Genomic DNA, 23036 nt, shown 5'->3' with positions numbered 1-23036 from the left:
ACACGTGCTACGTTTATTAGCACGATGGTCTTTGACCCGTGTCTCGGTCGTGCAGAATGGCATGGTGGACGCCGATCGTGCTGGAAACTCCATGCGAAAGATTTAATATATTGCCTTTGATATATTTCTATATCGGGCATTGAAGAGCTTTCTTTCGGAATCAATGTGAATTAACAAAATGGATGGAATTTCGAAATTGTACACGGAAAGAACAATTATGCTGAATCCAGATTTGAGAATAATTTTTGTTCAATAATCAAAATAATTTTGTGCGAAAGTCAAAATGATTGCTAGAATATCCAAATGTTTTATAGCAATGCTTATCAATTTTAACATTCCAACAAATTATTTTGATAATTCAACAAAAAATTATTCAGATCTGTATTTAGCAAAATTTTTAGACCTTCCAACAAAATTTGTTTTTTCCGTGTAAGATCAAAATATAAATGAATTTTACGCGGACTACCTCGCAGAAAGAATACATGAACATGGATCGATCCAAGTTCTTATAAGTAGGTACATAAAAATTTGAATTTTAAATTCAATTATACTTATACGAGATACAGATGTAAAGTACTGTGTTTAAATACTAACAGATCTTACTTCAAGCATTGACACTCTTTCGAATACCTATTATAAAAATCCTCATAAGTTTTTGGCGATAATAATAAGTACAAATGTGTTACCGTTTCAGATAACTTCCATAAAATTAAAAAAAATTCTTTTCCGTGCTCTCAGGTGCGACAATTAATTTGCTAGATACATCAGTAAATTCATATTTGAGTAAACAAACATGATTTAAGGCTCTCTGTCAGTTAGAATCGAGGAATCCGTTAGAATTAAAGTCAGTTAGGAATAGGAATAATTTAGAGAGTCAGCCAGTGAGTTAGTCTCAGTTCGTTGGTCTCAGCGTGCGAGCTTGAAAAGTAACGGAGCGAGGCGAGCCTTATTAGATAAAAGTTATAGTAAAAGACGTAGCTTCGTCGAGCGTGGCTTATTAAACAAAAGTTACGACGAAAGATGCAGTTTAGGTGAGCGTGCTGTCTAATTTGTGCATGAAAATTGAACTGTATCAGTTCCTATGATCCTCAAATCGGAGCAGCGACCGCGTAACGAGCCATAGTAGGACCGCGTGCCATATCATATTAACCCTCTACTCGGAACACCCAATTTTTGGTCTTTGGTCATCTGGAATGGGATAATTCAGAACACAATTTGAGTAAAAAAAAAAAAACAACGAACAAATTGTATATTTCAAAAACGTTAAGAACAAAATTGTGAATAAGTTACATTCCATCGGTTTTCCACTTTAGTAAACAATTAAATAACGAAAAATATATATCTGAAAACTTGAAACCTTAGCAGTCATAATGACCGATATTCCGGGCAGAGGGTTAAATATATTCTTTCACTTCTGTTTAAATTAAAACTGGCATCATTTTATGAAGTGAATCCCACATTCATTGTTTCCTTCGCGATTCCAAAACCGGAATTCTCTCGTTAACGAAAATCCATTTATCATCCGGCGAGGACCGAGCACATTAATAATGACAGAAAATTAAATGTTGTAACGAATTCCAGGTTTGTCGCGGATTCACGGCAATGAAAGAATTACGAATCGCTCTCGATGCTCGATTCGTCGGGAGAGTATCGAATCAACCCGGCGCGTCATTCCTGGGATAAACGCGAGAGATAGGCACACATGCGCTACACGCACACGGAGAACGTAGTATCGCGTTTCAATATTTACGGGCTGAAATATTCACGAAATCACACCGGGAGGAGGGGGAGGGGGGACGAATGCAAGGGAATGACTTGCCGGACGCGCGCGCGTTCAACTCGGATGACGCGTCGCGACGCATCCGCGTGCGCGCGCTCGCGGCCTCGTTCGCACGAAAATTATATACATCAAGAGATGTCGGCGTCGTGAATATTTGATCGGCCGTTACCGTTGCACGCGCGCGCGCGCGCGCGCGCGCGCCGTCATCAATTATTCCCGCCGCGGTGCTTTTTCGTAGGCGGCAGCGCGCGATAACGCGTGTCCCCGCCGTGACAGATGTCCATTACCAACGCGAGCACGGCGATTTCCAGTGGCGATAATTGAACCGCGGAGTGCTGGTAGCCGCCGCGCCAAGTAGCACCCGCCGCGTGGCGCACCCGCGCGCTTGTTCGCAATGAAGGATCGTTTTCTTCCAGCGCGCTTGTAAGCGGCAAGAATCATTAATGATCCCCCTTCGTTGTTGTTTTCCCGCGCGCCACAACCGACGTTTTCTTGCATAGAGATGGGATACGGCGGGGCGGCGGGTACGTGGCGCTGCAGTGAGTTCAGCAACAACAGGGACCATTAATGATTTAGTATACGAAATATCATGTTGCAACTTGGTATTGCAGCTTCGTTTCCAATTCTCCGGAATAGCGCGGTTTTCATCTGTGGGATGTATCTCTCTGGAGATGTGTATACGGTACATTTATCGAGAAATAGGCCAACTTATCGTTAGAGAAATACACACTGGAAGCGATTCTGTAGAAAAAAAGTTGTTGAATTCTTGTTTTTTTTTTCCGAGCAAAAGTTTCACTTCTACGAGAGAGAATTGTTAAAAGTTACGTGGATTACAAGTTACTTGCTAACGCAGAGTAAAAAGATGCACGTTATTACGCAGACTAGACGTAGGCTGTTGTCGCGCGCGCGTCCACCGTTATTTCCAGCAAAATACAATTTCCAGCGCGAAGATCGCGGCCTCTCGCCTTCTCGCGACTGCGTTAATTAGCGAACTTTATGAATGCGCCAGCGCATATTAATCCCGTCATTTCCATACGTCGCCGGCGGAGCCGATTCACGTCGGCGTCGTGTAACAGCATTATGAGCGTATTCCATTATTTATAATGTAATCGGGGCCGCGCTTTTGTAGTCTGGCGCGTTACGTAATTAGCACGGGAATTATCGGCGGCGCGATGGCGACGGCGGTGACCGACATTTTGGTGAAGCCAATTTTAGCCGCGAGCGAAATTGTTGCAAGTAGAATTCGATATAAAAATACACTTCGATGCAGCATTTAATTAGACTTTATTGGCTCACGCGACACCGGATGGGCCACTATATATTCGCTCGCGTTTTATATTTTATTGTCTTTTTTTTCTTTAGTTTTTTTTTGGTCCAAATAATGTAATAATGCTCAAAGTATTGCGTTATAATGCTTTATTCAAATTAATTCAAAATAAAATTTATTTCGTTTTAACATAAAAAAACGATCGGCCAATAATAATGGAACATGTTATTTCCTTCTCGACACGGTCTGTAGAACGAGTCGTTTGCATCGAACAAAGAGATTCAGCGTAATAAGGTTCGAGAAAAATAATTTTGCATAAGAATTATTGAATTACATTGCCGTCATATATCATTGTTTTGTAATATAGCTCCGATGCTATCGCTGTCATGCTATTGATGTTAAAATATCAGTTAGAATTGGAGCAGATCATGTCTATAGAAATTTAACTCGTGATTTGTCGTACGAATCAGCTTGTGTTGCGAATCGGGTTACTGGCCGTTACCGCATAGGTCGCGCGATACAAAACAATGCGGCGTAGAGCAGATTGTACATATTAATTTACGCGAAGTGAGTTTATATATTAACATTCTCGTATATATTATAAAATTTATGCTGTATAACAACGCAAGAGCAAACTCGCACTTGCATCGAAAATAATACGCTGTTTCTAAAAAGTATTAATTAATTATCATGTTTATTATCGAATATCGAAGTTGTCAAACACGCGCGCATGGTGGTGTAAACATATACGGTATATTGTGCGCAATATTATCGGCCAAGCGGGAGAGCCGGTGATACTGTCGATGTAATTGGATCACCAGAGAGATCGCGCACACTGCCGCGGAATGAAAATATTATGAATGGGTCGTACGGGAAACGCGATCGCCATTAAATAGGCTGGCCCAAGCAATGGCTCGGATTACGCGGTGCTATCCCTTAAGTGACGTCATCGCGATAGCGCGCACGGTACCGACAATGGTTTCTTATTTCCGCTTCTTCCTCGCGGCAGCGGCGCCGGGATTTATCAGTAAGTAAACTGAAGCGGCTATTTTTTGAGCAGCCGTGTTTTTTTTTTTAGTTCAAATAAATACAAGTTTTACGTTAAACCCTTTTTCAATATTACATTATTGCATCTCGCTACGATGTCAAAAAAATTGAGGCATTTTACTGTAAAAGACCAGTCCGCAGAGATATTCATTCCCATGTCCTGTCGAGGATGTAACCATTGCGGAGGTCGCACTGGCCCCGGCGTTACGACATCGTTACAAAAAATCGTTATTCCGACCCGGAGACGGAAAAAAGTAGAGGATCGCGGAAAAGCGCATCCGGCGCGGATGAATGTCGCTCGCGGACGCTGACGCCCGCGCGTCGATATCGGTTATCGGCGTCCGCGGGCGTCGCCTGATCGATGACCCGCGCGATAGAAATGACGTTTCACAGGACGTCGTTTTTCGTTTGCTCGCGTATCTAATTTTTTTTTTCGCGATCGCTCGTCAGACACTTTGGCAAACTTGAATAAAGTACCGAATTAACGGTCAGCTTTAGTAGAAGAGTTTGCATTGAACTGAACGGAATATTTTCCCTTTGACGAAATTCAATTTCATTTTTCTTGCATGGAAATTCGGGTCATTACGGAGTTTCAAGGAATAAAATAATATTTAAAATATAAACTCACAGCAAAATGTCACAGCAAAGCTCTCATTTTCAATTAAAAATAATTTTTAAATAAAACACTTTAAATGTGTATTACTTTAGCGAAATGTTAAATTAAAGCTTTATATTTAAAAGTGGACTATACATCAAAATTTGACTGCTGTAGTTTGGCAAAAAATTAATATGAAAACCGTTTGATATTCTATCCCGTAGTTTGCGAAAATCTGTTAATTATATACATGGAAGATGATTTCTTCTCAAGTTGTGTTAAATAATTTAGTTAATAACAATTAAATTTCGAGAAAAAAACATTTTGCTCATTTTCAAATTAGATACACTGTAAAAAATATTGGCGTAAAATTTCATCACACTTGTGTGGTTAAATGCAGCTTTTGGTGTGAATTTTAACATTATCAAAATTCTAAACATACATTTATGCAAAATTATAATATATATTATAATATATGATAATTATAATATCTTATATGTATACAAATCGCTTAAGAAATTTATACGTCAATTGTTAAATATCTTCAAATGTACTGTGTAATTATTTTTTTCCGAATTTTAATTTTAATTATCTTCTCAGCTAATTTAGGGTTAAAGGCAAACTATGAAAAAAGTATTGCAACTACGCTACATACATATTATAATCCAGAACGCATCGTACGCGTAACCGCATTCGCTCGTGGGAAAAATTGTGCCGATGCGGACACCCGCGTGTAATCGGGTCTCTTTTGATCGCGATTCCGTAATGGACGAGTATGAGAACGAAACGCTATTTCGCATGCAAAACGCGGACGACGAAAAATAGTGCGCGTGAGAAATGACTGTTGGCGCGCGAGAAGAGCGCGCGCGGGATTCGCAATGGTCATTGAATCGCCCCTCTCAAATGGACGATCGATCCCGCGGGATGAAACGAACACTTCGCACGCGCGTTTAATGCACGGACGTGTATAAATAACGAAATAACATTGATCCTTCATCAGCAACGAGGTATTTTCGTGTATAACAATCAATAAATTTATGTAAACCCGAAATCACGTAATAAAATAAAATTGAAGAATGGACATTTCTTAATTTTCCTTTGCTCAGCGAGTTGAAATAAAATCACATTTTTGTACGTGTAAAAAGTTACACTCTAAAAAATATCGGTGTCATTTTAACACCAGTGGCGTAGACTTTAACATCCACACGGATGTCTATACAATTTTCACCACGTTGGTGTGAAATTAATACTTTCTGATGTGAAAAATTCATATTGCTGCGGTGTGAATTTCCATACAGAAAACGGTGAATCTTAACATTATGGCGATCGGTTTTTTGTAATCACGTGATGCGCCATCGCGTGTGAAAAATTTTCAATAATTTGGTGTTAAAATTCACACCAAAAGCATTTAACCACACAAGTGTGGTGAAATTTCGCCAATATTTTTTACAGTATATCTAATTTGAAAATGAGCAAAATGTTTTTTTTTGTCAAAATTTAACTGTTAATAACTAAAATATTTAATTCAACTTGAGAAGAAATCATTTTTCATATAATTAACAGATTTTCGCAAACTACGGGATAGGATATCCAACGGTTTTCAGATAATTTTCTACCGAACTACAGCAGTCAAATTTACAGTGGATGATATCAGCAGGAGATACGGGGAGGAGTCCCCTTCTCTCCCTTCCCTTGCATCGATCGGAAGTAACATTATGGAGACGCAAGTTCGCTCGGCTTTCCGCTCGGCCATGCATCTTTGGCTGCAACGGCTGCTGCACTTCGTGAGGCGCTCCCGGGACGCATAAATCAAAGTCCTCCGTGGAGACTCGCTTCGGTTACGCGCCCAATCCTCCTTCTCCGCTCGTCCTCTCCTTCTCCTCCCCCTCCTCCCCCGTCCTCCTACCTGTTCCCTCTCGTTTCAGGCCAGGCCCAGACGGCAGGATTTCTAATTCAAGCTAATCCTTTTTCGCCGCTCTAATTACATTATCAATTCACGGGAGAGCGTGGGGCAGGCGCGACGCGGCACGGCACTCGCGTGTGTATTTACAAGCTGCATACGGCGGTGCATACAACGGTGCATTTACATGCGCTGGCCTGTTGCACGTCCCGGCCGCACGTCGGGGCCCCCCCTTTGCTTCCGCGGACCCTTCCAGTCCCCTGACTGATTTACGACGGTCGAATAAATTATAAGAAGCACGGATAGAAGAGAGCATTAGCCCCCGCACACGGGCGTCAGGTGCTATTCGCTGCAGTCCGTGCAGTTTGCGCTGGATAGAAACAACAAGGGCAGAGGAGAGCAGAGGAGGAGGAGGAGGAGGAGAAGGAGAGTGGACGGGACGGGGGAGAGGAGAACTTTTTGGTTATCGGCGCCCCGAACGCAATTGCATCCCCCGTCAAATTGAATCGTAACTCGATGGGGGGCGATACGTCTCGCGTGTCGCGCGTCAATTAACTCCGCCCACGATTACAAGCTCCAGGCCGCCGGCAATTTCGACGGAATCGATATTACTCGACTGGCGGAATGTTGGAACGGGTGCCGCCTCCTCGGACGCGACGCTGTGTGACGCCGACACGACGCGACGCGACGCGACACGACATCGCGTCATTCGACATCGACGGGTTTGGGGCATCCCCGCGGAATTTTCGACGTCGCGCGCGGTTTCCCTAAGAGAGCGCCCCGACAATTTATCCAAACGTTGTACGTTTCTGCGCCACTATTGTTACCTTTACTTGTCTCCTTTGAAAAGCTGAATGCGGGGAAAGTGTCACGACCTATTCGCATATTGTACATTTTGCGTAAATGTATATGTATTTGTAGAACTCAAGTAATTCCTAGAAAGTTAAATTTATAGAAATGTTAACAAAAATTTCGTTTTTAAAATATTAATACATCGACGTGAAATTTTTACGCTTTAATTTTAATTATTACGATCGGTCAATTCTTGAATTAAAATTCTGCTAAAATTAAATACAGCTGAAATTATGTAAAATAAGACAATTTTCTCCATCATATTCTTATATACCGCAAGAGATTAAAGAGTTGCGAGAATCCTCCTTATACTTTCTACCACTTTACTTTCCACTCCATCGAAATGACTCATTTAAAGTATATTCGCTAAAAAAAGGATCAATTTGAGTCTCGCCGGAAAGTCTCGAAGTAAACCGCGAGAGAGAAGGCGCACGATATTTGACGGACCTTGTGCTAAAACTGTTAATCAAATCTTGCCGAAACGACATTCAATTTAGATGCGCGCATTGATCGAGACTCAGCATTCGCCGCGGTCGACCTTTCGAATCCGCTGAAACCGTGCCTCTCGTGTTGGACGCGACGGGATGATGGGAACGGGAAGGTGAGCGACAAGGGGAGTACACAGTCTCGCGCGCGGAGGGAATGGAATATAATGATTCCCTCCCGCAACAATACACACTCTCAAGCAGTGTTTCAAACGGGGCGTCATCGACGACGGGGTAATGTACACATGCCGCGCGCGCAGCAAGGCTGTAAAGGTTTTGAGGTCTGAGACCGCATCGGGCTGACGACATCCCGCTGTTAGGCCGGCCCTTTCAAGTCGGCCGCCGCGGCAGCGGGAGGTACGGGCCGCGGTGGACCTCCGATATATTATTACTTGGAGTCATTAATGGTAAACTGCAATTCTCCTCTTTTTTTCCCTCTCCACGAGCCGGGAGAATTGCCCGCCGCGGCGCGACGTGCAGGCGCGATGCGACGGCACGACGACCGCACGTCGCGGCGCCTGGAATTTGTCGAAAAAAAAATATCAGCGTCGATCATAATACACAGTGCGAGAATATAGAATATACGATGAATAAGTTGAAACACCGTGGAAAAAATTAGTCGAGTCTCCGCGCTAAGCGAAAACCGAGCATATTTTTTTATATTGTAGAATATCCTTTTATGATAAAAAAAATTAATATATACATATAGATATATAGATATTTCTTATCTCATACTTTTATAATTAATTGCACCTCGTATCGAAGGTGTAAGCAATGCATTATAATAAACTGTTAAAAACAATAGCGTTATATATCACATATTTATTCTCATGCGATGGTTGAGAGATTTTAAGCTTTATCATTTCCGCGAGCCAGACTGCTGTTTAAAAAGGAGACGTTCATGAGACGGAGCTAGTAGAGTACGAAGGAATAATGATATTGAAAATATAATGCATTTTTGATTAGGAAAGGGGGGCATTAATAATGTAAGGCGGTTCTAAAGCGGAGAAGCGCGCGCGGTGATATATAAGAAAAATTCATTTCTGCCGAAGCCAGCCGTTGTTCTCCTCGGGAAGTCGAGTAAGTAATTTCAATGGAAATTTCACGGCGTTATACTTAGCTCCTAAGAGGATAGATGACTGGAAACCGCGCAAAGAAGGATTCCCTGAGATCTCGAGACTGAAAACGCGTTGAAAGAAGCCTTGGGGACGCGGTACTTTATAGAATTAGGTCTCCATTTCCAGAATTAGCGTTTCTCTTATAAACAAATATGCTAATGTAATTTATGTGAATTAAGAGCAAAATTTCTGAATTTCACAAGTCCGGCTTTCAAGTAATCCGTACAATTTTCGATTTTTTCACTTTATTGACAATAGAGTGAAGAGTATAAATATAATACAATATATGACGTAATTATAGAAAATGCCCCTGATTAAAAGAGAATAAAAGGACCACACATTGTATTCCTAATAATAATAATAATAATAATATTAATAATAATAATAATAATAATAATAACGAATAATAACAATAATAATAATCTTAATTTACTGAATCTAGATATTTGTAATATAACTCAATTGTACTAAAAATATAATAATTATACTGCATGCTTATAATTACTTGCACATCTGTAAGCATACAAGTCGCAACCAAGTATATGCCCGAAATAAATTAATGCATAATTCTTGCTTTACAACCGCGTAATAATTAATTAAAATGTACAACGAGACACTCGTGACGTAAACGATGCACTTAAACGAGACATTGGTCGAACAACACGCAAAGTTGAATCGTACGCGTCCTAACCGCGGCCACATGACGCACGCGCGTCGGTTGCATTCGCATTGATAACGAGCGGCGTCGTCGAAGTGCGGCTGAAAGGGCGCATAATAATTTCATTGTCCGGCGCTCGAGTTCGCAACAACTTTTTCGGGTTAAATACCGAGAGAGAGGGCTTCACCCGCTCGATTTCACACAGCGGCGCGGACGCGTTTTACAACCCGCGAACAATCCGCGCGTGCAGTAAGTTCGGCCGCGGTAGCGACCGCATGACGCATAACGCGTCAGCCGCAGCTGCGGCGGCGGGCAAACGTAGCGAAAAAGGCACTTCGACAACGATGCGGGGCCGTGCAATAATTCTCTCATTCAACAGCTGGCCGAGCTCAAATGTGTTTGTTCTGGTTGAGCTCTAATTTTCATGACGAGCCCGACGTTGGAACGAATTACGCCAAGTTGCACGCAGCTCGTCACATTCGCTGCTTTCTTCGGCCTAGCTGCAAATTTTCATCCTGCAGAGGAAGGAATTTTATAAAGAAATGAAAAGAAGATATCTCCTAAATAAGGAGAGATTTAATCTGTCATTTATAAAGAATGTAGCAATCTTCCAATTTTAATATACAGAGTGTTCGAAAATTCAAACCGACAAACTTTCAGAGATTGTCGGGGGCACCAAAAGGATTATTTTTTGCAAATGAACCAAAAGGTCGGAAGCGTGTCGTTACACCGCTACGGCAGACAGTGTTCGAAAAACGTCGGAACCTCGAAATATCTAAAAAAATACAATATAATGTATATCTATAAAAATATAATTTTATAAAAAATTGTTTCAGACAAAAGTTGTAGAGTGTAAAAAGATCTATTTTATCTTTTTACACCCTACAACTTATATTTTTTTAGATATTTCGAGGTCCGATCTTTTTCGAACACTGCTGTAGCGATGTAACGACACGCTTCCCGACCCTAGGTCCATTTGCAAAAAATGATCCCTTTGGTGCCCCCGACAATCTCTGAAAGTTTTTCGGTTGAATTTTCGAACACCCTATATAATAATCAATGTCTAATATTTCAAGTATAAAAATACTTGCTAGAATCAGTATTTATATATGCACGGAAAGATTTTGTTGAAAGGTCTAAAAATTTTGCTAAAAATAGATCTAAAAATAATTTTTTATTGAATCATCAAAATAATTTGTTGGAATGTTAAAACTGATAAGCATTGCTATAAAACGTTTTGATATTCTAGCAATCATTTTGACTTTTGCACAAAATTATTTTGATTATTGAACAAAAATTATTTTCAGATCTGGATTTAGTAAAATTGTTCTTTTTGTGTGTAGATCCACATACACACATAAATATCGCGAAAACAAAAAAATAAATACTTGGCCAATTAATACGCTACTACTTCGAGGAAAATTGCAAACTCCTCGATCACGTTCAAAGAACTTCGACGGCCAACTCGGAAGCTGCGTACCTGGCACAGGCGGCAGCGATCGAGCGCTCCAGAGGGCGAAGCGATAAAGCCTGAAAGGACTCTCGAGAGAGTTCCAGCGCGGCCGCGAGTTTGAAGATTTACACGAACGCAACGAACGAAGAAAGAGAGATAGACAGAGATAGAGAGAGAGAAGGGGGAAGAGTGGGAGGAATAGATAGAGAGGGGGGGAGGGGGAAGAGGCAGGAAGGAAGAGAGAGAGAGAGAGAGAATCCTCTCGCTTTTCGGTGCTTCGAACTTGACGAAGCGCATCCGTCGTGGGTGAGTCGCAGCGAAACATCTATGTACATATATATATATATATATATATGTATTGAACGCAGTACTCGAGAACTCACCGCTCCCGAGGGAGGCGACGTCTTACCGGTGTTCGAGCGGTGACCGCATACACTGGGACCCAGGGCGCGTTTAAAGGGACCGAAGGCGAATCTCTCCCCCCTGCAAAGAGATCTCACCTCTGTCCTGGGATGTCTCTAAGTTGGCCAACCAACTTCGGATGACTTCGCCGCCGCGAATGTATCTCGAAGAATGAAATATAAATTAAAAAAAAAACAGTAAAGTTTTGTCATGTGAAATTCAACTCCGAGAAGTAATTCGATACGCAACGATTTTACGAAATCAAGCGCATTTTCAAGTGCACGTGCAACAGACGGGCTCGCTGGGGGAGACAGGGCGGGTCGTCCGCTTAGGCGAATCGATGCGTTTATGTGGCAGTAGCGTTTTGATCGAAACACACGTCGCGCCCGGTGTGCTCACTTCTATCTCATCCCTGGTTAATCGAGCATGTCGATGACGCCGTATATCGATTACCTGCCGCTTACGGTGTTATCGAAACGCCGCTTAATTAACGGAGAACAAACTGCAACGAGAATAACGGCGCGAGTCGAGCGTTAATCGCGATGCGAGGGGCAAAAACAGGCAGCTGAGAAATTGCCTTCGTGTTATAAATCTTTTTCTTGCCTCCTCGGCCCTCTGCCATTTTTATCAAGAATACGCTGGCCTCACAACGATATTTTATCCTACTTTCGCGAAGCTTTCTGTCTCCACATCCGGGCGTAGAAAAAAAAAGCTTAAATCGAGCACGTAATACGCGTTTTTACCTACGATTTTTTTCCGGTAGTTAACCTACTTGTATACATATTGCAGATATAAGATTAGATTCATTTTCTTGTCTCTCAGTAACTCTCGAATATTTCCATTAATCAAACATCAATGTATCTTTTTTTTCATTCCGACAATTCGAGACAAGATGTACGAATTCGGTTATAGTTGGTCAAAATAATGCCTGGGACTTCGGCATAGTTTTTGGACTATAATTGTGGAATTGCCGTGTCGAAAGGCACGGAATTGAAGTTCTTGCGTTGGCCCTCTTATACCCCGGGCCGAATTCGTCCGGGATTAACGGAAATTTAAGGGCGACCTTGCTCGACGATGCGAAACGGCGTACAGCCACCGCAGAACACGGCGCCGCGCCGCGCCGTTCCGAAGTCGGGATCGGCCGAACGTATACAGCGAGCGAATGGGACGTTAAATCGAGGCACTCCTCTCTCGTGTGCCCTCCCGTAATCCCGCCGCATCCTTGACCCCCGCCGCCATCGTTTCCACGCACGCAGTAATTTACCGCGAAACACGCGCGTCGTTACTCAGTCGTCTCTTTGTTCTCGGATTTTCTGCAAGTAGACGTCTGTCCGAGATGACTTTTTTTTTCTTGCCCGGGCATCCTTTACGTAATGATCGATAATGACGGCTGGACATGTGCCAACTAATGAGTGGCGAGAAAGGAATGCCTATATGTTACTTATGCGTGTACTGTTATTAAATTTATTCTCATATCGCATTGAAAACCTGCCTCGAATCGTCAAGTGAGAAACTTTGGGCACATTGTAATCTCGATGCCTCACATCATTTCAAATATTTTGAAATAATCTAATAAGCTTTCAAAATACATCTACATGTCAAATGTGTGCCAATAAAAAAAAGACGATACTTAAATTAGCGCATCGATACGTCACACAGTTTGCTCGCGCGTAACGATTGCGCTGAGAAAGACGGAATTGTAAAAATTAGGCACACATCAGGCTTATTTAGACGGGAGGTATAATGATTGCCGTAATATAATGTCCAGGGAACGAAGAGAATGAGTGGGAAGAAGACAGCGAAAGGGGGCAGCGACAAGGGAACAGCTTGCGCGAGCAGGAGACAAGCAGGAGCATGGGCGGGGGGGGAGGGGGGAATGGTGTAATAACTCTGTCCGTGAAAGCCTCGTCGTGAGTTCATTAGTTCCGTACCGACGCGCCACAATGCTGGTTTAGTCCGCGGTTAGGACTTTCCTCGGAAATGCTGCGGCGGCGCTGGCAAATTCAGCGAATTTACCCGCGGATTCCGTGTCGAAGCGTTTACATCACGCTGGAATATTATATTACGTTACCCTACCCACCCTGCCGTCGAATGTGTTCATAAACTGAATTTACATCAGCCGCTTTAAAAATAAAACAACAGGGTTTTTTTTTATTCGCGAGTGGAATTTATGTTATTGTTATGATACTTGGGATTAATCCCCAGTGTATATTACGAGAGAAACATCTAAAATTTCATTTGGATTCTTAAATCTCACAAAAGATGAAATTGTAAAAAATAAATATGTATTTCAAAACATTATGTGTCGCATGCTTTTGAACAGAGAAGAAAGCGTAATATTTTTCCTGTTAAATCAAATAAACATTTGATTTAACAGGAAATATGTAAAATCAAGTTTTTCAAGAATGTCTCCGATATGTTAATATGCTTGCCGAAATTAAAAATATTAAAAATTTTAAATATTCGCGGTTAAATATTTCTGCAGTATTTCAAACAGAAATCCAAGACATAGAATTCGCCACAAAGAGAAAAGAGGATAAAATACATTTTATCTTAAACTCTTTTCATCAGAGAAATAATCCGAATGCAAAATTTGTTCGAGATAGAAATCTCCGCACGGAAACCAACATATAAACCGCAAAAATGCAGCCATGCGAATAGATTAAATATCGCAACAGCATAATCCCATCAGTAAACGCGCCCCTATCCTACAGGATTTTCGCACATGCGGTGGTTTTCCGGAAGCGGAAGCCAATGTGGATGCGGCTGCAACAGACGTCAGAGAGGCTGTGTGCGAGAGTGGTTCGACCGCGCGCGTATAATCGCTACATTTGATTCGTCGCGAGTTGCAGCTGCACAGCGGCGTGCGTGCAGTTGCATGCGAATTAACGCGCGTGTCGCAACGGCAACGCCGTTAGTCGAAAGTAACTGAAAAAAAATGCGCTCGCACTTTCTGTTGCAGAGAGGTACGACACGGCATACGCTTGCGAGGGCAAGACGCTGGAGATCGAGTGCGGCGACGGAAAGCTGATCCACCTGATACGGGCGAACTATGGCAGGTTCTCCATCACGATATGCAATGAGCACGGGAACACCGAGTGGAGCGTCAACTGCATGTCGCCCAAATCGTTCCGCGTGCTGAACAACGAGTAAGTACCGCACGCGCCATGTCTGTACATATTCGTCTTTTTTTTCTTTGTGATTGACTTCGATCGATTTGCCTCGAACACTCAACCCCTTTGATCTCCGCTTTCCCTGGGAAATGCCGCGAGCAGAGCTGAATAGTTTCATGATGAATGATGAAATACGTGCACACACAATTGAAAAGTGACGAAGTGATTCAAAAGGGATGCTGAAATTAAAAGATCTTGAATAAAAAATATATAATCTATTTTTTCAATCAGCACATTTCAATTGTCTCTTAATGAGAAATGCTTTATCTTATATTTGTATTTACGTATTTCAATGCCTGATACTGTCTGAGCATATTTCTATTTTTAGCAGAAAAATTATGCTTAAAACGTCAAAGAAATAAGAATTCTTTGTTCACAGTTGATATAAAATCCATAATAAAGAAATTATTGCGAGTAATTATCGGAATATTAATTAATTTTCTCACGGACAAATGCAATTCTTAACAAAGTGAGTGCTCAGTGAAGCGGAAAACGGAACTAACCTTTACATTCTTACAATCGCGAAAATTACTAGAAAAGATAATTATCAGAATTCTTACTGAAGCAACGAGCCATATCAATTGACCTCAATTATTTTTTAATGAAGTATAGAATCACACACGCGCACGCACACACACACACACACACACACACACACACACACACACACACACACACACACACACACACACACACACACACACACACACACGCACACAAACACATCACATACGGAACCATACATATGAAAAAGATACATGAAGAAGAGGTTGGCAAGCATTTTTTAGAAGCCGCTGTACTAAAAAAGTAATATCTATATATATATATCTGGAAATATTTTATCAATCTTATTTTGTGTAACATATTCAAGATCTTATTGTATATTGGTCATTTTTGGGAACATTTGGGATCATATTTTCTAATGAAATAGTGTTCAGTTCTGCTCGCGTGACGCTTGCAGATCCCTCGTAAATATTAAAAGAAAAATGAAGAACAATGCACAGTCGTACATTAAAAGAGACGTTGAAATCGGCGCAATTAATAGTAGATCAGATTTGTCATTTCGGTAGTTGTCTCACGATTTGCCGTTTCTCAGATAGATTCGCTGAAAGTTTTCATTATATTTTGATATTTGTGTGGATCCTGATGAAAACGTGCAGTCGAATGTTCAATTCGATAAAAATAAATTGAGTATATTTCCTCGACAAAACCTAGTTAATTTTAAAACTATTGATCAATAGTTAATCAATTGATTGAAATCCGTCGGTAAAATAAATAAATATATCTATTTTAATGCAGTTATTTTTACGTATATTATTTAAGTTTAATTGTATCACAGAGACAAGTTTGATTTACATGTATAGAATTCAACAAATACTGAATGATCGACCGATTTGTTCTTCGTTTCCAGTGAGATATTCGGAGCGATGGGATCTAATAAGCGTCCGTTCATTCCTGTCCGTTCCTATCTCACTTTAGCTTCCTTTTTCAAATCAACAAAATGGAGCATATACTTATATATTATGAGGAGGGGGGGGGGCAAGGGGGGTAAAGAAACCTAGTGAGGGAAACGAGGTCGGAGGCGAACCGCTTCACATGGTCGAGCGAACTGGCCAATTGCTGGACCATTGAAGAGCGCGTCTCGCGATGGATCGACTAGGAAGAGTCGCAGTATCAGCGATGTCTTCGCTATTACGATCCTCGCGAGAATTCGCTTCGTGCCCCTCGCTATCGTGATTGTAAAGAACATGCACTATCCATCGATTCCGGAGGTCGGTCACTCATAATTTTGGCATCAAAAGAAAATAAAGGGGAAAACAAAAATAAAGTCGTCAGTATATCATAATTATGAAAACGATGAGAAATAAGCGAAACAAATTTGACGGTGATCGATCTCCATATAAGTATCACATTCTAAGAGGCGTAATTAGAAACGGTGGACGATGAAAGTTAGATGATCGAAAGTGGATGAAATTTTCCAACATGACTGTTCCACGGAATAGTTGCGTTGATTAACGCATTTGTAAAACATAATCAAACGCGCTTATGAAAATCAAGATTTCCTTTATGTTTCCTGATCCATGATGATAAGATTGGAAGCCTCTTATCTTGAAAGCGATATGTCAGACACAGATATATCGGGCTTAATGCGAAATTCAATGTAATTACAATCTAGCACAGCCGATCCTTCCGTGGAGCAGTCATCTATCTAGAGAGCCTAGATAGATTTCATGCGTTATAAAAGTTACTCTTCAGACTCCTGCCTTTTTTTGTGTTTACTGTCACATTTATTAAAAGTCTGTATTCACAACGCAAAAACGTTTAGCTATCTGATATTTATCTCATAATTACATGGAGTGTAATTTTATAATTTTTTTTTAGACAAGAAAAGAACTCAGCTAAATTTGGCGTGACGTAATGAAAAAAAAAGTGTGAATACGGGCTGTCATTTATTATTTAATAAAAGATGATGTTTAGGCGAAGCATTGATCGAGAATTTACCTATGTACAGAGAGATGTGCATGATTCGCGAAATTGAAAGAAAAAGAGGTGGATGGACAAAGATATTTTTAATACATTTTAGCTTCCTTAATTTCGTTATTAATAATTGAGCAAACAAAATGTAATTATATAAATTTTGATTACTATCGAAAGATTTGATTCAAAAATAGTTTCGATTAATTACACAAATTAATATTAACGTAATTAATTTGTGTATACCTTTTATCGGGAAAACGACTACACATGCATTCATTATATCACTAGGTGATAAATCTCAGTGAATTATATATTAGTTAATTAATTCAGCTATATATATACTTTTAATAGCTGTTGATTTGTATAATCCATATAAAGTAAAAGTAATATATTTCCTATTGTTCCGCTTGGGATACATTTTACTTATAAAATAAAATTATCCCACTATCATATTAAAAAAATTAGAAATTTTAAAGTTTTTTTACATATAATAATATACATGAGGCTGAAATGCATAGAGAAGGAATCAAGCATAATATTCTGAAAAATTTAGTTCATTAATGTATTTAAACAGAACATTAATTAATTCATCATTCTGTGATTGGAATTTCTATCAATGGAACTTTCATCTTTTTCCCCTTCCTCTTTTTCTCGTATCGTCAGAGGAAAAACTTTTTTTCCCATATAAATAGAATATACTGGGGAGAACAGGATTATACAATCCGGCATATTTTTCTCATTAATGATGGGAGTAACGGAATAACGAAAAATTCGAAACATCCGTGTCCAATTTGCAAAGGCTATTGATATTTCTCGATGCTCATTTGCGTTGGAAAGGGATAACCTGGTTCTGGGTAAATTTTAATCTTCTCGCAAAATGATTTCTCTCTGCCGTGGTACGCATTGATACTGAGATAAATTATTATCGTTGTGGTCGCCTTTGACGCGCAATCCACTCTTCGTTGAAATTATCGTTGCACGACCGATCAATGCTTCCGCCCATGCATCACAGCGTGTGTGAAATTAGCACCTCATCTTTTTGCAACGCAGGTTTTTATGCAAGTTCCATTTGCACCCGCAATAGTTCTATAGTTCCTGATAGGTTATAACAATAGTTCCGCTAAATTAGTTAAAAAACGGTGCTTTGAAAATATGAGGTGCCAATTTCCCGTGGCACCGCAAATTTCAGAAAAATGAATTTCAACGATGAATTTCTATAGTTCTCGAAGAGTTCTATAGTTCCTAATAGGTTTTAGGAAGAATTCCGGCCTGTAACTATTTTTAAAAAATTTTAGAACTTCAGCGCTGGCATCTTACTACAAGAGTAAAGTACCACTTTATCGTGAGTTCTAACCGATTTTTTGATCTTATCCAGTTCCACAATAGTTCCAATAAATTCTATAGATTTCGTTCATAGTTTAGGCATTTAAATATTTTAAAAAAATTTTTTAAACTGATGTCTAGCATCTCACTACAAGAGTAAAGTACCACTTTATCGCGAGTTCTAATTGACTTTTTGGCGTTTTCCGACAATTCCACAATAGTTCCAACGAATTCTATAGATTTTGTTGGAACTATTATGAAACTATCGGATAACGTCAAAAAATTGACTAGAACTCGCGATAAAGTGATACTTTACTCTTATAGTGAAGTGCTAGACATCGCTTTAAAAAATTATTAAAAAATATTTAAATGCCTGAACTATAAACGAAATCTATAGAATTCGTTGGAACTATTGTGGAGCTGTCGAAAAACACCAAAAAGTTGATTAGATCTTGCGATAAAGTGGTACTTTACTTTTGTAGTGAGGTACCAGCGCTGAAGTTCTAAAATTTTATTAAAATAGTTACAGGCCGGAACTCTTTCTAAAACCTATCAGGAATTATAGAACCCTTCAAGAACTATAGAAATTAATCGTTGAAATTCATTTATCTGAAATTTGCTGCCACGGGAAATTGGCACCTCATATTTTCAAAGCGTCGTTTTTTTAACTAATTTAGCGGAACTATTGTTATAACCTATCAGAAACTGTAGAACTATTGCGGGTGCAAATGGAACTCGCATAAAAACCTGCGGTGCAGAAAGATGAGGTGCTAACTTCACACACGCTGCATCACACACTCTCTCGCGGAATCATTTGAGAATCAGCGTTTGTCATCGGCGGGCCCATGAAATCGTCGACATCGGTTTTACGCGATGCAACTCTCTCATTACATATTTTGATACCTTAATACGGCAAAGATAATTGCAGAATTACGTATTCTGTCAAGTTAGAGAAGATTATTCATGTTAACATTATCCATAGTCATGAATATGAAAATAATTAATCGGTAATAATCCTATGGATTGTGAATTAATACTCTGCTTTTCCATTATATGTAAAAGCTTCACATAGCAAAATTCGTGAATTAAATTATTGTGTGATTCCGTACAATATTATTTGAGAAACATAAAATGAAAAGGAGTTAATCGATACTTTTCAAGTGATATTTTTCACGTAATAACAAGAAAATCACATTCACTGTTAAATATATATAACATATTATTAATTTAATCTTGATTGCAATATCGTATTCTGCAATCGTCCGTACACAACTTTGTCGATACAATAATAATCAGAATTAAATTATTACGGGGTTGCGAAGAGCTGATTCGACAATCCGATTGAGCGCATTAAATTGAACTTATGATCGAATAATGAATTTTGTTTACGTAGCTTCGTTCGTTTCGTTTCATTTTTGGTTTTGGTTATTAACAATATGTGCGGCGTTTTCCTTGACGCAGGGTGTCTGAAATGGGTTTCTCCGCGTTTCAAGCATGTTCGTTCGCATGTATCACTCGGTGGGACAAGACGCTTGGGTTACCTGGGTATCCCTTAAAATCCTTTTAACACCCATAGTTAGCGACCTCGCGGTCGATAATCGTATTAACACGTTGTAAGCCGTTTCTGGTAATTTCCGGCGTTGGCAATTGTCATAAAAATAGTGCAGCGTGTATGAATAATAAAATCTCACGTGTCCCACATTTAGAATCCCACGTTGGATGAAATGGCTTACAATGTGTTAATTGTAATATCTATAATACGTGTGATGTGTGTATGTTGGTATTCATTATTCATAGTATTGTAGTTAATTAATTAGAAAAGGAGCTGCTGGTCAAGGTTTAAACAAAATGGAGCAAACATATCTATCGAACGCAAACAAGCTAAAGCGTAGTATTAATAAATAACTACAATATATTATAACAATAGCTATAACAAATAGCTTAACTCATCTAATTATTACTACATTAATTATTTTATATTTGATCATATTTCTCCTCTCAATTCGTAATTTTTTTTTCACTGGAGCGGAAATTTCATTAACATTATTAATACAGCAATTGAATACAAATTTGGGGCATTTCAAGGCTTTTCATTTCATTTGACTTTTAATATCTCGAAGTAATCTTAAGTAAATATTAGTGGATATTATTATAAATCAATTATTATTTCTAGCGCTTTTTATATCTCCATGAAATTACCCAGTTAATATGTTCTACATTTTTTACGTGTTTACGGTTTCGAAAAGTTTAAATTAAGCATATATAAGCCATATATTTTCAATTTTCTCGTTCATTTGTAGCTATATTATACTACAGATGTAAGATTGACTTCAACTTTATAAATCGTTAGTTAATTATGTTATAAATATTGAATTTTCAATTATTATCTATCGACGTTTATTATATTTACGCAAAATTTCTTTAGAATTTTTTATACAAAAATGGTGATCTTTGTGACTTAATGTAACCTTAATATAACTTTCACGAATATATTCAAAACAACCGATTACTTTTGAGTATATATAATGTAATTACAGTAATTTTCTAATCGCCTATATAGTCATGCCTCTCTCTTTCTCTCTCTGTCTCTTTCTCCAACTTCTCATAACTGAATAATCCCGCTACCAAATTGCGAATGAATAATCGCTCTCGCAGACTTATTACGCACAACCAGATCGAGGGAAGTCATAAAGGTGCATCTTGCACTTCTAAACCGTGCTGCATCACGCAGGGCTACGAAATTTCTGCGCGTCGCGCCGGCGAATAATCGAGCGCGTGGCGGTATAGGGCGGGCCAAAATCATTTGGGAATTCCGTTTAATCGCACCGCCAGCGAAACCAATTGCGGATTAACCGTCTGCCGGTTGCAACCGGGACAAAGCGACGGGGTGAAGGGGGCAAAGTGTCGGCGTAAAGGCCACGGTAGGTGGGGCACGAGGGGTGATTTCGCGTCCGAGATTACGATTTAAGTGAAATTGGTGGATAACAGAGGAGGTGGTGAGGAGGGAGTGGGGGGAATGGGAGGAGGCGGGGATTTTAGCGCAACGATTAATGAAATTGGATACCGAAACACTACCGTGAAATTCGCTTCGTCGCCATTTGGCGCAATGAACGCATTTGTTCTACGCCACATATGCGGGCGCATTCGCCAGGTAAAATTATAATAGACATCTTGAGTGTGACTTCCGACGTTTGAATTACGCGAGACGTCCGCAAAGCATCCGCCAGTCTGAAATGGTACTCTGTGAATATAACTGACTGTATTACAATTTATCAGCAATCTGTGTTTTTCGTTTAAATATTATATTACGCAGAAAAAAAGCATGCTTTTCAAAAAAGTAGAAAATTGTTAATACTTTTGCTCGTGTGAATTAATATGAATTTGATATAGAAAGCAAGTCTTAAATACTTGTTTATTGTACAAGTAATTATTTCACTATTATCATTACTTTTATTTATCGAGTCTTCGAGTTGTTATTTTTCCTTCTTTCTAAATTACGCTGAGAGAGAAATCATCGCTTGAATTTTGTAATTAATAATAGAGAAGCTGAGAAATGAAACAGGGTTTTTCTATGCCAAAAGAGAGGAGATACTCAACAGAGTATAAGAATTTAATTGCCACCAGATCTCTCGCTCGAACTTGATTGCGAATTTCCTCGAGATTATCTCTTTTTTCCCCTTCTCCATCGCATCGCGAGATAGAGTCATCATGCCGTATACACACGTCGTTCCGCATGTGTGGCATCTCGATTTCTCGCATCAAATTTATGGAGAACCATGATTAATAACGGGCAATAAAGCTTATTTAGCCGTGCTCGCGCGCGACGTAATCAATCCGACATGCAAGATACGAAACAATTTTATTCGATTCGTCATTGCGCGACTGACGAGAGCACTTTCGAGGTGGCCTATGAGTAATCGCGAGAAATTATTACCGTAAAAAGTGCTTTGTGAAACAAAATATTTATGCAATTTTGGAAAAAAATTTCAACGTTTTTCTAATTTATATTTCCGAAATTATTTTAAATGTTTTTACAACTTTTATATCATCGAACTAAATTTAGATGCAATCGCTTTGACGTCTGGTTCATTTCAACCGATTTTCTCTTTCTTCGATTCTCTACATCACGGTCTGGAACTCTGATTCTCTTCCAGGGTTAAGCGAGCCGCACCGAAGGGGAAACAATAATTATGCCGACGCGAAGTATCGTCGTGGGCTGCTTGTTTGTCGGTACGAAACTTTTGTCCCGCCTGATAAATAAGTTTTTGTCCGCCGTGCGGAATGGAGCGGCTAACTGCTAATGAAATGATCGCGCCGATGAAAGTTTTGGAGTTCGTGTTTATCCTTCATCTTTCAGCGAGAATTTCTTTGTAATGGAGGACTGTCCTCCCTCCTGTCGCCGTCGTTCTGGGGAAAACTTTTCTCCTGTCGGCAAATATCCTACTCGAGGCGATAATCGGCGCCTCGACCGGGAACGGCGAGACTAGGTCGCGAATTAATCCGCG

The 23036-nt window shown here is 39.8% G+C and overlaps 1 protein-coding gene across 1 annotated transcript in view; it reads left to right on the top strand.

Annotated features, from left to right (window-relative positions):
- Positions 1–23036, top strand: part of LOC105450375 (latrophilin Cirl-like) — a 275071-nt gene that overhangs the window by 210722 nt on the left and 41313 nt on the right. Inside the window, exon 3 of the mRNA XM_011690169.1 lies at positions 14520–14706. Coding sequence (XP_011688471.1) covers positions 14520–14706 — 187 coding nt within the window. The remainder of the gene's footprint in view (positions 1–14519; positions 14707–23036) is intronic.

Source organism: Wasmannia auropunctata, unplaced genomic scaffold (genome assembly GCF_000956235.1).
Source record: "Wasmannia auropunctata unplaced genomic scaffold, wasmannia.A_1.0 LD336062.1, whole genome shotgun sequence".
Classification (NCBI taxonomy): Eukaryota; Metazoa; Arthropoda; class Insecta; order Hymenoptera; family Formicidae; genus Wasmannia; species Wasmannia auropunctata.
Note: the sequence above shows the minus strand (reverse complement) of the source record. Positions and strands in the feature narration are given on the sequence as shown.